This window comes from Lampetra planeri, chromosome 45 (genome assembly GCF_965212315.1).
Source record: "Lampetra planeri chromosome 45, kcLamPlan1.2.h2, whole genome shotgun sequence".
Classification (NCBI taxonomy): Eukaryota; Metazoa; Chordata; class Hyperoartia; order Petromyzontiformes; family Petromyzontidae; genus Lampetra; species Lampetra planeri.
The window spans coordinates 4,871,158-4,887,962 of NC_136151.1; the positions used below are offsets into that span (position 1 = coordinate 4,871,158).

At 46.2% G+C, this 16,805-nt stretch overlaps 1 protein-coding gene across 1 annotated transcript; it reads right to left on the minus strand.

The window, feature by feature from the left end:
- Positions 1–298: 298 nt before the first annotated feature.
- On the minus strand, positions 299–15,363 carry LOC144733045 (tripartite motif-containing protein 16-like). The gene is made up of 6 exons (XM_078614779.1): positions 14,665–15,363; positions 13,782–13,877; positions 5,541–5,774; positions 4,866–4,888; positions 3,904–4,001; positions 299–931 (listed from the first exon to the last, which is right to left on the minus strand). Exons 1-6 carry the CDS (start codon positions 14,977–14,979, stop codon positions 381–383), a joined length of 1,317 nt encoding a protein of 438 aa, XP_078470905.1. The 5' UTR covers positions 14,980–15,363; the 3' UTR covers positions 299–380.
- Between the last annotated feature and the right edge of the window lie 1,442 nt (positions 15,364–16,805).

The following is a 16,805-nucleotide window of genomic DNA, read 5'->3' on the forward strand; positions in this document are numbered from 1 at the left end:
CAGAGGGAGACGTTAATCTATGAATCGAATGTTGTGGCTGCAGGTCAAATTCTAAGTCTGAGAGCAGATTATTAAAATCTTTAATAAAAAAAAAAATGTATTACAAAAAATATTGGTTGCGACAGCCCTACTACTACCAGGTGTTAAAATGGCTTCTCTCTCGATGCCCTGTAAAATAAAACTACTTTGTGTGGGTGAAGGAGTCACTTGACCCCTGGTTATGACAAAAATGTTTAAGCCCAGCGACGCACGGCAGAACACAAGTAGTCCCCCCTAGTGATGCCATCCCATTCCCATCCCGGGTTTATCGCCCAACGAGCGAGTTACCGAGAGGGGATAGCGCGCGTCGTGCCTGTTATCTGCGCTTCTCACACTCCGTGCTAACAGAACGAATAACTCAGATCCAGAATCCTCACCGAGTCATCATAAGCCCACACACGTAGTGCGGGGTAGAGCGGTTGACTAAACGAGTGGTGAAAAGAGTGCAATAACTCCATGGAGTCGGCGCGGTAAAACGACAGCAGCCCCGCCTCCCAGTCCAGGTGACACCCGACTCTCCGGGGAAGATCTCTCACCGGCACTGAGGTCCAGACACCACCATGACACACGTAGCATCTGTCGATATTTTTGTATAAAACCCAGGATGAGTCGTTCTCTCCCAACTGGCACTCGTCACCACGCCCTTTCCGTGCGATCGTCCCATACGCGACTCCAACCTCACAGCCCGAAGCCGCACCCCCCACGTCCACCTCCCAGTAGTGCTGACCCCACGAGAAGCTCTCGGAGCACAGGGCTTGTGTACAGCCATCAAAGCGGTGTGGGTGATCGGGGCGACGCTGGGAGACAGCGGTGCGTGTCACCGTCCTGAGGTCCGAGGAAATCTTGAGGTCGTCATAGGCCGAGTTTGGGTCCAGAGTCGGTGAGCGTCCGTCTGCAGTAACAATAATAACAGTCACCGTGTAACAACAGCACAACCATAACAATAGCAGTCGTGCACTAACACGCACGTGCATTACAACAGAACAATTCATAATGAGCATTCTTATACAACGTTGTAATGCGTAGCTATCGGTGTGATGACATGTAACGGGCACTTTGTTAATCCACTGCTGGATAAAAGCCTCCCTACACCATGCAGATCGTGCGGGATATTTGACCATACTTCACCATTCCGGTCACTGAGTGTTGGGGAAGGCTGGTGGCACAGCTGTTGAGAGCACAGAAGTACAGTACAGCGGTGCGTTTGACTGCACTGTCACCTGCTGCCCGCCACGTAGCCCCGCAGCCTGTAGCACCTGCTACGCATGTTGGTGGCCACCCATGCGAGCCCTAGCCAGACCCAACCCATTCTCGGCATTGCGAGATGTGAGGAGGTGGGGCGCACTGCGGGTGCTCTGTGTAGTAGTAACAGGATTAAATGAATCAGTTAGAACGAATAATAAAATATGTTCATGCTTTAGGCCCATATATGGAGTCATTTGGCGTGGCTTTGCCCATATAAGAAATACTGGAATGAGAATAGACGCTTTTTAATGATCCAATGCTGGATTAAATGGGAATCGACCGATTTTCAAGGCTACAAAGCGTGATTCACGCTTTATCCATTCTCTAACACATACACACTGGTATTCCAAATATCAGAGCTCGATCTGTGCTTGATCCGTGTTTGATTCGTGCTTGATCAGTGTTCAATACATGCTGGATCATAGCTCGATCTGTGCTTCATCCGAGCTCGATTGGTGCTTGATCTGAACTCGATCTGAGCTCAATTTCTGCTCAATCCGAGCTTGATCGGTGCTCGATCCCTGCTCGATCCGTGCTCAATCCGTGCTCGATCCGAGCTCGATCCATGTTCGATCCGAGCTCAATCCATGCTCGATCCGAGCTCGATCAGAGCTCGATTCGTGTTCCATTAGTGCTCAAACCAATCTCGATCGGTGCTCTATATGTGTTCGATAAGAGCGCAATCCATGCTCGATCTTTGTTCAATTGGATCGAGCACTGATCGAGCACGGATTAAGCATAGATTGAGCTCTGATCGAACATGGATCGAGTTCTGATCGAGCACTGATCGAGCACCCATCGTGCACTGATTAAGCAGTGTTTGAGTAATGACATTTTTAGTATGTTGGTCTATTTGTTGGTCTATCAAATCTAGATTGAACAGCCTCTCCGGGGAGGGTTTCCACACTTTCTACAAACAAAATGAAGGTTCCCCTTTATCACCAGTGATAGCGAATGTTTTAATGGAGAAATTTGAAACAAATGCCATCCAGACATCCACTTTACGTCCTTCCTTGTGGAATAGATATGTGGATGATACTTTCATTATTTGGCCACATGGCCTGTCAGCATTGAACGAATTTCTCAACCACATTAATTCCATAAACCCATCCATCAAACTCACAATGGAATTGGAGAAGGACAGCAAGCTACTATTCCTGGATGTTTTGTTTGAGAAGAGACCTGATGGCTCCTTGGGACACTGTTTACAGGAAAGCCACCCACACAGATTCCTATCTGAAACCTGATTCCCACCACAATCCGGCACAGAAGCATTCCCTCATCAAAACACTATACCATATGGTCCGCTGCATTTCTGACCAACACCACCTAGCCAGTGAACTGGAACACGTACACTAGGCTCTTAAGATTAATGGACATTCGGACTGCATTATCCACAAAGCTGTCACGTTACCATGCATAGCAGGCGTTACCGAAAATATTTCCAAAAGCTTAAACAAACACAAGATCTATGTCCAATTCGGTACAGTCCACAAAATCCGTGATCTAATCCCATCTGTGAAGGATGTCATTCCTGAAATGCAACAGCCTGGAGTCTACAAACTAAGTTGCACCTGTGGTAATTGTTACTTTTGGGAAACGAAACGTCATGTCTCAGACCGTGTTCGCGAGCACAAGGCAGATCTGAAACACGGCAGAACTAATACCTCCGCCGTGGCTGATCATTGCTATAACGCTTTGGCCTCTCATGATGTTGTTTTTTTCCGAGACCAAGGTACTCTGCAAACCTTCGTGCTACTATCAAAGATTTTTTTTATGATGCCATCCAGATATATAAACATAGAAATAACTTCAACCGGGAAGATGGATACAAATTGAGCAATCATTGGAAAGATGTTATTAACCAGGTAAAACCATAACTGCTTTTGGCCTGCCTTCATATCTGCATCTCCAGTTTCCTAACCCTCCCACTCCCAGCTCCGCCCAATTTCCCTCCCCACACTGGCATTTTTTGCCGTGCTTGTGTCCTCCACTCCCCCGACCCCACACTCCCACCCTCCCTGTCTCTCCTCCCTGGCTCCTCCCCCCCGTCTCTTGCCTATATGGCCTCGTGTTAAGCAAGTCCCTTCTTGCCCACTTCAGCAGCTGTTATTTCTTGCTGTGGTTGTCCAACCTGATGACGGACGCTTGTGTTGCATCCGAAACGTCGTGATATAATTATTTTATTTTATACCTACGTGACTTTACCGAAAGAACCAAAGAGTATGGATCCCTGCAGTCACGAAAACTTCAAATCTAGATAAATTATCATTTGAGAATATTAATGCTGTTATTTTGTGAGCCTGGGTTATTGACACTAAACCCTCCAAATTTTAAAAGTTGCACGAGCCTGAATATAACAGCCTCAAACAGGAAAAATGAATCCTGACATTCCGAAATGAGACATTATTCTGCTTCTGTGAGTCGCAGGCATTAACACTGAGTCAAATGCATAATGATTTGACTCTGATTTTGTTGCCCCTGCTCCTGAGTGAGAGTGAACTGGGTGCTATTAGCAATGGAAGGTTGTGTTTGTTGTGCAACAATTGGAGTCTAAGCTAAGGCTAGACTCACAGCACATGATGAAAATGACTATACTGGGTAAGAGTTAGAACTCACAGACAAGTAATCTGTTAATGATAGTCTCAAGGGAGCGGATTGTGGGGACGTCCAGTGGAGTAGGTGCTGGGGGCGGAGACCTCTTACGGACCTTCCCCCTGTGACAAAGATTAGAAAAAAACAATCAGCATCACCACACACAACACAGCATCACCACACACAACACAGCATCACCACACACACACAGCATCCCCCCACACACACAGCATCCCCACATACACAGCATCAGCATACAGACAACGTTTCAAACGCAGTATTATGAAATAGAACATCTGTCCCACACACAGCTCATCTCCAATACATAGCACTTGTGCAATACGTAGCCCTCTACTCAAACATCATTAGCGTGGTCACACACATCCAGTTTCTAACACAGGCTCAATACAAACAACTGATGTTACACATAGAGATAATCACAGAAAACACCAGCACACGCAGTCTATGGCCCATACCATCACAAAGAGAATCATCACACACGTATGTATGCGTGTCTATTTAACTTCTTTCTCACCTAATGAAACTAACTGTGCTAATCAGAGGTGTATGTGAAGGACAGCAAACTAACTATAAAAAGCAGTTCTAAAAAAACAGTTTTCAATCTCGTATAGGGGAGGAGTGTATAGTGTAGTGTATAGTGCAGTGTGTATGTATTTTTAACTTATTTGACACCGTACACAGCCAACCGTGCGAATCGCTGGTGTGGGGGAAGGACAGCAAACTAAACATAAAAAACAGTTTTAAATAAATGAGCTCGGAAGGTATCGTTTAAATAAATTCAAACGTACGGTTACATCAGAACCACCGGACGTTAACTTTAATTCCATTGCTGCTACAGGGATTCAAATCACTATACAGGTACAATCACAACGGTGGTTAAAATCACTGTACAAGTAACACACAGCTGAAGGCTCCCATACTGCACTGCCTCGTGGTGCTGCTCTGTGATGGTTGAGTGTCTGTACCTGCGCGTCTCCTCCAGGTGCCCCTGTGGGATACAGAGAGAAGCGTTACGTGATTCTGCCTCCATTCACTCTCAAGGCATCGCTCGAGTTCCCTCTGCGAGTCCCACGACCGGAATATGAATCTCACGTCTTGGCTAATGACCCCGTGAAGGACAAGTCCGCATCTTTAGTATAACAAGTGAAGCAATGTTCTCAAGACCGGAGCATCTCAACCTTTTAGCCAGGATTTCAGTCCCGTTGAGCCTTGGGCAGTGCTAATTTCCTGTGGCTAGAGACAGCCTTTCAAAATGATAAGCAATGTTAATTTCTGCAGAGGCAACTCATGTCTGTGAATGAAAGGTGCTTGAGAATGGATATCAAATACCTGAGAGCAACAGAGCAACTGTTTAGAAAATAGTCGATTGAATAGCATAACATCAGGTATTTAGAATTCAACTTAATTTGAATTTCACCTTCACGGTAACATGTGGAATTATCTGCAGACAATGCGATAAGAGAAATACTTTATTTAGATAGATAGTGGGATTTCAAATGCAGCCACTATCGTGGTTAAGTGGGATTGTTATGATTAATGAAGCTGTGTTCCAAGCATCTGAACCCTTGAGCCAATAGTCTCTCTACTGCTAAGGGCTCTGTCAATCTGGGGCACTCGCCCTGGCTTCGCGAGCGCTCTACCTGCAGGAACGTGAGCGGGTCCCCCTCCTCCTGCAGAGTGCGCAGGCGCGCAGCTGCTGCCTGCAGCTCGCTGATCTCGTGCTTGTAATGGGCGATGTTCTTGTCGATCTGGGACAGCAACTCCTTCTCCTTCAGTTCCGCGCGATGTAAAGCCGTCCTCTCGTCCTCATCCAGTGCCTTTTTCAGGCGGTTGAACTGGGCTTTGATTCGCTCCTTCACCCCAGTCATAGATCCCTGTCGAGACACGCGTATTCTAGTGATTCCCCGTTCCCCTCTACATTAAGAAATCCCCCTCCTTATCTTCGTTCGTCTCTCAAAGCTCACCCATTCCATTTTTCTTCCCTCGACCAGCGACTCCTTCCATTCCCTCATCTGCCTTGCCGTGACCCCTATGCACCCTCTTTTAAACGTCATGGATTTCTTGGCCCTTGAAAGCCCCTGCCATTTACACCTATTGGTGACCGCTGTTTAAAAATATATGAAGTGCCTTGAGATAATGCACTCCTAAAATATGATTGACCTACGTTGCATACAACTCGCTACTGTAATCAACCGAGGTTTTTTTTTATATATAGTGCTCATCATTTATTCTCCAGGTAACCAAAAAATTACTCTGATGTGTTGTTATAGACCACCAAATAGTAAAATATCAAATTGATCTCTGGATTATATAACAACAAACATTGTTTTCCCATTTGATTACGCCTGTAAATTGTTGAAGCTATCAATCAAACACTGTTTGACTACTGTGACGCTGTTTACATATCAGCTACTAATGAATCACTAAACAAACTAAATTCACCTCATCATTCTGCTCTTCCATTTGCACTGGATGTGCCACACAGGACCCACCATTGTGACATGAACTTAAAAATGCAATCTCACATCACTGGATCCAAGAATAAATCTACATTGAGCCTTGTTCATCCACAAAATCCTAATTGGCAAATCTACAGTATACTTAGTTAACTCATTCTCCCCATTGCCAAATGTAAGCAACCTAAGGCATCCATCGAATTGCATTTTAAATATAAAAGAACAAACGTTGGAATAGGTGACAAAGCCTTTGCCACTGCAGCACCAAATTTTGGGAGGATCTTATTTCCTCAATGAGCGACTGGATGGCTTTTCAGCACCATTTCTCTGCTGCTTGCGCCCTCATGCGGTGGTCCGACGAGGAGACGCTGCAGGCTCTTCCCATCACCTTGGACGACGACTCACTGGCGGCGTTCGATGCAGTGGACAGAGCGACGCTGCCTCAAACTTGTGCCTAGATGGCTGCAATTTTCGACCTGCCGTCAAACGCGCATCAGAAATTTGTGCTGCGAAGATGGGGGGAGACCGAGACGCCCCTCGCCTTTCACAGCGCGCTGCTGTCGCTGGCCCACACCGCATATCCGCAGATGGAGCAGACTGTGCTGGACTCTCTGGTTCTGGAAAGACTCCTGTCGCTGGCCCAGGAGATGAGCGTCTCTCTGGCTGCCACGGAGGAGGACGACTTGACGTCGCTGAAGGTAGCCCGATCCATCCAAGCCCATTTCAACCTACAGCGATGGCCCGGGGTGGCCGCCTGCGTGGGATTCTCGGAGGACGAGGACGAGCTGGAGCATCAGGAGCTTATGCAAGTGTAGTGCCCGAACCGACACGACTGCTTCTTGTCTGTCCTCGTTTCTTTATTCACGTATATATTTCCACATCTCTCCCGTCCACCGCTCAAAGTTCCTCCGTTCACACCAACCCACAACTCTCCGTCAACACCGCTCAATGTTCCTCCGCTCGCTCGCTGTGCTCCGCTGGCCTCGCTCGCTCTCCCTCTGCTCCTCTGTCGACTCTCCTTTCCGCTCTTCCTCTCTCTCCAGCTCGGCTGCTCTTTATCAACTCCGCCGTCTCACTCCGTCGTAACTATCTCTGTTCTCCTTCCACACCCAGCCGCTTCCTACTCTCCGTCGTCTCTCTCTCTGATGCTTGCGCTACTCCGCTGCTACCCTACACTATCCTCACTCTTCTCCACTGCAACCCGATGCTGTACTCACTCTATCCACTGCTACCCTACGCTGTACTCACTCTGTCCACTGCTCTGTCTCTCCATCCGTCTGTCTCTTCTCCCAGGCACCAACTCCCATCTTCTTGGTTCTTTCGGTAAAGTCACGTAGAAGGGAAGTAATAAAATAATAAAAATAAAACATAATAAAACAATTCTCACGACGTTTCGGCCACAACGCAAGCAGCCGTCCTCAGGCGAAGAATGAGAACATTATCAAGCTAGGAGCTTATATAGGTGTAGCGAGGAGGAGCGCCTTAACAAAAGAATGTGCATATGAAGAGGAATTTAGCATACCAATGGGCAATGCATAGGAGGTGGGCGGAGGGGTTTCAAAGTCCCATTATGCCCATGCATTATGCAGGATCAACAGCACCACGGGGGGGCGCAAGGAACAGCGTTAATAAAGGAAAGGAATGTTAGTGATATGTAGCTGCATTTGCCAAACAACCACGTAGAAAACCAAAGTGAAAACTACATAAAAAACTAAAATATAAACTGATACTTACTATACTCTACAATAAGCTGAGTTACTAACAACAAATAATAAATTACAATTCTACGTCGTAAGAAGTATATAATATACTTCCATCTAAACTTTATTCTCTTAGCATATACAGTACTATATACTGCCATAGATAAACCCAACATTAAATTATATACTGTATTGCTGTAAGTATCAGTTTATATTTTAGTTTTTTATGTAGTTTTCACTTTGGTTTTCTACGTGGTTGTTTGGCAAATGCAGCTACATATCACTAACATTCCTTTCCTTTATTAACGCTGTTCCTTGCGCCCCCCCGTGGTGCTGTTGATCCTGCATAATGCATGGGCATAATGGGACTTTGAAACCCCTCCGCCCACCTCCTATGCATTGCCCATTGGTATGCTAAATTCCTCTTCATATGCACATTCTTTTGTTAAGGCGCTCCTCCTCGCTACACCTATATAAGCTCCTAGCTTGATAATGTTCTCATTCTTCGCCTGAGGACGGCTGCTTGCGTTGTGGCCGAAACGTCGTGAGAATTGTTTTATTATGTTTTATTTTTATTATTTTATTACTTCCCTTCTACGTGACTTTACCGAAAGAACCAAGAAGATGAATCCCTGCAGTCACGAAAGCTTTAAATCGAAACCAACTCCCATCTCACTCCACAATCTCTCACTTCATCCCTGAACCAATTACCTCTAATTAATTAGGTCATCCCCCACGACGCCACTCGCCCCCAGCCCCCCCCCCCCCCCCCCCCCCCCCCCCCCCCCCCCCCCCCCCCCCCCCCCCCCGGTGCCACATGGCGTTGTTTTTCAAGACACGCCGGCGCCAATCTCAAACAACAGCCCCTCTCGTCCAATCAACACCCTGCATCCTTAATTACCCCCGGCCACCTGCAGCCCCCTTAACTGTCACGCCACCTTAATTTGGACAACAACAACGGCCAGCCAATCAGTGCCCTGTGTCCTCATTCGCCCTCACTGTCCGCCGCGTGCGTGCATACCGACCCAGAGCGTGACGCGTCTTTCAAGCACTACACAGGCCTGCTCTTCATTCGTCAGGAGTCCATGTGAGAGGGTTGGTGTGGGACGACGATGGGAGTGGGAACGACAAAGTGGGACCCCCATCCACCATGAAGGTCCCCATTCACTTGTTTTAAGTGCGGCCTGAGGGGCTACATCTCCAACGAATGCAGTGCTGACCCTGGATTGTTCTCCCTGCCTTCGCCGCCTCCCGCCCTGCTGACCTCCGCTTCCCTGGGCCCACAGGCAAGTCGCTATGCATCAGACACCCGGCCAACACAGTCACTTCATGTATCTCCCTCTCAGAGCATGTTGGGTTCACACACTCATCATTTCATGGCACCTGAAATTCGGGCTTTGGCAGGTGGTGGATGGCTACGGGGAATGGGGCAGTGGACCGCGTTGGTGGATCAAATCGTGGAAGCGGCGGCAGGATCGTCCGTGGTTATTGGCTTCATGCAGGGTGTCGAGCTAAGGGTGCTCATTGATACAGGAGCATCCGCTAGTATTATTTCGGAATTCATTTATAAGTTTTTGCCGTCGAAGGCATGTTGTCTTAATCCTGTAAATAGGACATGTGTCATCGCTAATGGCAGGAGTTTGGGTGTTATGGGACAGATATTGGCGATAGTACGAATTGGAGCCTTGAATTTGCGGTCCCAGTGTTAGTCTCTGAGATGTTGGCTGTGCCCTGTCTGTTGGGGAACGATTTTCTCGGAAGGATGCCCCTTAAAATGATTGTGGACCAAGGGTGCATTGAGCTGCTGTCGGGGCATCGTTTGGCATTTTTGACGTCCCCAACTCGATTGCGAAGAGCCAACGCCACGGTTCGGGCCCTAGTGAAAGAGACCGTCATGGTTGCTCCTGGTGATCAGATGTTGCGGCTGCGGAAGCAGTTTGATCGTGAAGACACCACGGAAAGGGTTCTTTTAACCCCTTCGAACAGAGCGGTTCAAGGTAACGCCTTGGTGGGGGCCCAGACAATAGTTAAGGGGGACTGAAACCCCTTTCTGCAGGTGTTGAACGTCGGGCCGTGTGTTGTGAGGAGGCCAGCGATGTGACCACGGTGGTCGTTGCCGCGGTGGAGTGGGGAGACCAGCCAGATAAGGCTTGAATGGATGCGCTGTGCAAAGAGAATTCTAAATTTTCCGGCGAGCAGTGAGGTGAGTTGCACGTGTTGCTCTGGGAATTTTCTGACGTTTTTAGTCAGGGAAAATATGATCTTGGCCACACGTCACTATTGCAGCACCGCATCGATACAGTTAACGCTGCTCCTATATGCCAAAATTCGTACAGGCTCAGTCCCAAGGAAAAGGATCATGTTCGCCAGGCCGCCGATGAGATGTGACCGCCGACATTACACCAGTTCCACCAGTCCGTGGTGAGCTCCCATTGTCCTGGTCAAAAAGCGGGATGGGAGTTTGTGGTTTTGTATAGATTTCCACAAATTGTATAAAGTCTCTGTGGAGGATGCATACCTGCTCCCACGGATGGACGACTCCTAGGATGCCCTGTCGGGTGCGCGTTTTTTTTTTCACCCTCGACTTGCTGTCAGGGTTTTGCCAGTTACCTCTGGATAAGAGTTTCAAACCTAAAACCGCGTTATGAACACCCCAGGGGTTGTTTCAATTTAACTTTCTCCTGATGGGACTTCACTCAGCTCCAGCCACATTCCAGCGACTTATGGAGCTGGTTTTGGTAGGTCTTCAATGGGAATCGTGCTTCATTTATTTGGACGATGTAATCGTGTTCGCACGTTCCAGGAGCACCTGTAGCAGTTACGGCCAGTGTTTGTCAAGGTGCGGGTGGCCAATCTTAAATTTAAGCCGCAAAATTGTCATCTCTTGCAGACATCGGTTCGCTATTTGGGTCACATTGTCAGTGAGTCCGGGATAGCCACGGATCCCGACTTCATCCACTGACGTGGGAGTCGGCCATGTGCGCACGCATGCAGTTTTGTCGGGTTCGTGCTATATTACCGCCACTTTATACCCAAGTTTGCGACAATCGCTAAACTGCTCCATGCCTTCACCACAAAGGGCCAGATACTTAGATGGGGGGAAGAGGAGGAGGCCGCGTTTGTCACGCTCTGCGACGGCCTCTCCAATGCGCCTCCCCTTGGGTACCCCCGATTTCTCACTGCCATATATGCTAGATGCAGATGCCAGCGACACCAGAATGGGCGCTGTACTGTTGCAGGTGGTGAACGGGGTAGAGAGGGTCGTGGCTTAAGGGAGCCATGTGCAGCCCTACTCTGCGGTAAGTTTAGCCTTGAAAAGGACCTTGGGTGTTGCAATCCTGATTGGGAGGCTCTTCGGGCGTCCAATTGCCGGGTATATGATATTAGTTTGTGACAAGCACGTAACAGTGGAGACCATGGGAAGGTTGTCATCTTCTGCACCTTGTAACTTGTCAGAAGTCACGATGTTTGAACGTGCCAGTTTCCATTGTCATGGCAGGCAGTTCAATAAATTAAACATCTTCCTTTTAAAAAATGTATCGGCGAGTTAATCCGGTCCCGCACTCACATGCCAAAGCTCTATATAACGTCAGAAATTGAATGTACGAGGATGTCGCAAATACTCTCATAAGCTCTTCAACCCTTGTAAAGGAGCTGCACTGGTTACCAGTTCAAAAGGCAGTCAAGTTCAACAATGCCGTGTTGTACAGGGTTCCCCAATATAAGTGAGGGTTGGACCGAAAAGTTGCAGATGATAACGAAACAATGTATAACGGGGAATTTTCCAAGATAATAATAATGGAAAATGGGAAGAGTAGAGACCATAAAAGCATAAACATTGTCTATGTGACGCAAAGCAGGGCAGTTTCTCCCATAAGAAAAAATGGAATAAGGTAGGGATAGGGACCATAACTTGTGTAAATGTTGTGTTTCATACCTAGCTACAAAAATACGTACTTGTACTATACTGTACAACACGATCTACAAATTTACAACCAATTCTACGTTCAAGAAATTTTAAACATAATGTATACTTATCAACCACTTCATTTAAAACCATTTTATGAACATTTCGAAGCATTCCTGTACACAAAAACAATTTTATAGTTAAAAAGCACAGAATCTTAAACAGCATTTTAGAAAATACCTTGATTTATTATTTGTATTATCTTACCTTGAGGAGGGGATGAATTGTGCTTGATTGGAGAAGGTGTTGGAATCGGTTTAAACACCTGTCTATTAGTTTTTTAAACTTTTTTTTTCTGGAAACGTTTCTGTAGCATCTACGTCCACACAGGCTGACTCTCCCCGTATGTTTACATCCTTTAAACTATATCGTGCCTGACATCTGTAAAACCATCCACGTACGACCTTGAAGGGTTTCTCTTTCGCTGCTTCTTCCTATCCCAACTCCTTTTTAAAGTCCTCATACGAGTTTAGGGCCTTCTAATAAATGATGACTAATCTGATCTGCATTTTCTCGATACATAGCACCAGCAATCGCTGCATTTTTTCCATGAAAACACTTGCTTGCCATGCAATTTTAACCTCCAAATGCTTTAAAACATGCTTAGCTTTGCTTTCTATTTAATCAGCATTCTTCACTATCGTACGTTCACTCGTTGGAGGAAGATTCAAATGGCGCCCAATATCAAGCAAAAGTTTACCTTTTCTACCACGCTTTATCACTTTTATTTTAATATCGAGCATAATACTACTGTGCTTTTGCTTATGCTCACCACGTGCACTGTCACTTGCACTGTCACTAGCACTACGCTTGCCTCTCATTGTTGTTGGATTGTGACAATATTTTGAGATGAAGTCCACGTCCATAACAAGGAGCACTCGCTATATACAACGTGAAGAGAACTCGATGGGACTGAGAAGACGGCGGCGCATTCGCGAAATACGAGTTGTACAGTACGTTTTTCGAGTTTTACGGTACATTTTCGACTTATCTGAACTGAGTCGAAAAGGCCATAAATACGTGTCTGCGGGGAAATTTTACATTTGTTTCCTCAAAAGTCAGCGACGTGCGGTCGAAAAAACAAATCATTTCCCATCACGTGGTAATTTTTTGCAGATTATTAATAATGCCAGATGACTTGATGCCCTGTTTTACAGCAGGATTTGTGTTACAATGGATACTTATGCATTCGACAACACAAAAAGGTTCATAAAAATATCGTTGAAGACGTAAAAAAGTAGACGCAATTACGTAATTTTCCTTATCATTAACATGTACGACACCAAAAAAGTTAATCACTAATACATCAAGACGAGTGCACGTTCAATTTAAAAGTTTAAATTGTCATTGCCTCCACATTGTGTCTGCTTTCTAATTGGGTGCGTGTCATGAGAGCAAGTGTTTTTCTGCATTCCCTGCACTCTAGCATTTAACAGCCGATTTTCTGCCTATTTTATCGTCATCTTTATTCGTGTAATTTCTGGTTTCTAATTCAATACAGTTGTTGCTCCATACTGTGTTATTTTATCTCACCCATTGCAAGTCATTCGAGTAATCCTACGAAATTATTTGCAGTCTCTCGAGATTAAAACATTTACATTTCAAGCACCGATGACATTAATGTTTCAATATCCAGCAGACGTATTACACATTGACTTAAGACTATCAAAGTTCACTTGAATGAACGGAGTTATCCTCACAGAGCAGTCACATAATCCAAGGTTGAGGTCATTGGGTAATCGAGCCCATGCCCGGTACCTGCACGTCCTTGCGTGCTGCCTTCATCCGTCTCACGGACGCCTTTGCCTCCCGCCTCTTCTCCTCGACTGCTCGTGTCTCCTCTCCGACTTTGTTCTATAAGAGACGAAATCACCAGAAGAGACCGGAAGAGTGATCAGGAAGTCAGCCCAGACTGACTTAAAAAGTCTAAAAGGCAAAGGACCGCGGAGAGAGAATCAACCCACAGTGATGTTTCTATTATTCCCGGGTGACAGTTTTTATCAGCTCAAGTTAAGATATCATAATTAGATTTATACTGGAAGAATACAAATGTCCAGTCGGGGTGGGTAAACTCATTACAACAACAATACAAACATACTACTCTTAGGTTATTTCGGTAAAGTCACGTAGGTAAAATAATAATAATACCATAATCATAACTGAAAATAACAATTAAATCACGACGTTTCGGAAGCAACACAAGCATCCGTCATCAAGTGTAACTGCTCCAGTAAAATTACTGTAGCGTGTAAAGCACGCTACAGTAATTTTACTGGAGCAGTTATTTTATTTATTATTATTATTTTATTACGTACGTGACTTTACCGAAAGAACCTAAGAGTATGAATCCTTGCAGTCATGAAAGCTTCAAATCTAGAACAAACATAATAGGGGTGCAAAGTACAATAATGGTAAACAAATCACCCATTAACATTCAAATACAACAAAAGCATTCCCATGATACTAGGCAAAGCCCACCGAGGTATTAATTTATTATTTGAAGCGATCTGGCCACAAATGATAGCTCAATAAAGTGGCTTATCATGTGAAAATTTATAGCAGCCAAATAATTTAAATAATCTCAATTCATGTTTTTTTTCCACATCTCAGTGCTTCTTACTGCCCGCAATGTGGGCCTCACCTTCCGTGTCCGATGCTCGTACTCTAGTGTGATGACCTGATGACCCCGATGGTCACCTGCGTTGATGCAGATCGTGCACACGAAGCTCACGTCTTGCTTGCAGTAGAACTTGAGCTCCTCTTTGTGCCTATTGCACTTGCGTGCTACATCTGGTGAAACCAAGACATGGTCCTTCAACTTCGCCCTCTCCAGGTGAGGTGCGAGGTGCTCCGTGCAGAAGGACATCTTACATTTGAGGCAGGTCTTCACTGCATGCGTCTTGCCTTCTGGGCAGTGGTCACAGAAAACAACAGCAGCAGAAGCGGCAGCAGCCATGGTCTGAGTCACTCGCAGCTGCTCTATGAGGTTGGCGAGTGTCACGTTCCTGGTCAGCTGGGGTCGTTGAGGGAAGGTCTTGCGGCACTGCGGGCAGCAGTAGGAGTCTGTCTCCTTCCAGGCGTCCTCCAGGCACTGGAGGAAGAACGAGTGGCCACAGCTCAGCGTAGAGGGGCAGTCAAACGTGTCCAGGCAAATGGATCAGGTCAACTCACGATCCACGTTCTCAGCAAGAGCTGCACTCGCCGTGACCCGAGTATGCACCCAAAATTAGTCGCTCGAAATTTTTTTTACGAAAAATACGTTTACTTTAGTAATAGTTTGAGATGTTGATTATCATTGGTGAGATATGTTCTGTTCAGGAGATGCTGTGTGCGCAGCTCACACGGCATAGGCGAACAAGGAAAATAACTGAATTCACCCGCAGTCAAGTTATAAATACCCCAAAACATGCCCTGGAATGTTCCACAACGCGGCCGAGCTCACCTGTGCAGACGTGGGGTTCCATTCATGCAACTGTGTTAGGTTTGTACAAACAAAACCCAGCAGTAGCAGCCAGGGACACAGCAATAATGGTTTGTCCCACAGACTGAATGACCAGCAAGGGTCAGGCTGTGTGCATTGCCATAGTGGAACCGCACCTTGTACAGACTTTCTGATGTAATCGTCTTCAACCTTCATCAACTAATATTTTAACTACTGGCTTAATGCGTCCTCTGTTCATCTGTTAAATATATTTATCCATTTATGTATTGCTAGGAGACCGTTTTATTCTAGGTGGATGGTGGTTGTATGTACGTATGTGTAAAGACTCTCAGAGACACGGACTCTAGAAAGGTTTTTTATTTTGGTTCATCGCTTCACAGCGACGACTTAAAGATGATCATTGCTTGTGTTGCAATCGAAACGTCGTATGCTATCATTTAATTTAATTTATTATTTTATCTTTAGACGTGACTTAACCGAAAGAACCAAATAATAATTCCTGCAGTCACGAAAGTTTCTAAAATTAAGATTGACTTAAAGACAGCGACGATGTGACGACATCGACGACGCAAAGACAGCGACGACTGAAGACAGTGACGTCATGAAGACAGTGACGACTGAAGACAACGACAGCGACGTGAAGACAGCGCTCCCGACGACCCCGACTTCCACAGCAGCCCCGAACCTTGCTCCTCGCCCTTTTTATCCCCGGCGTGGCCATCGCTCTACCCTTGGCTATGCCCTTACTTCTTGAACTCTCTGGCGTTCTTGAACCTTCCTGGAGCTTCCAGATCTCTTCCCTTCTCTGTCACCTAGTCTGTTATTACCACTTGTGACCGCTAGCCTTCTATATTGTCTTCACACCTGGAATTACCGCTCGTGACCACTAGTCCACGCACTGTCTTTACATCACTCCCCCCCCCCCCCTTTTCTTAAAAAGAATAACTGCAGAAAAAATAATCCGACGCCTGACGATCGCAATCATAATGACCGATTATGATGGGTGAGCGGTATGAACCAACCCACCCAATAACAACAACAATCAACAACCCAATATTGCCCCCCTCGACCAACCGCCACAACAACAATCAAAACCGTCATGGCCACCAATAGCATACCACCATGGTTGCTCGAGGGAAATTTTCAAAATCCATGGTTTGGGATTGGCAGCTCTACTAACACATTCTTAAGCACTTTGACCGGGTCCTTGATGCTGGTTCCTCACCCATTGCAAATTTTTGTGCCTCCCTGTGCATCAAGGATTCGCACAAAAGCCTTGAAGTGGTGGGCTCATCCCTGGCTTTCTTTGAAGAACTTGACTGGGCTCCAGACACCAGTCC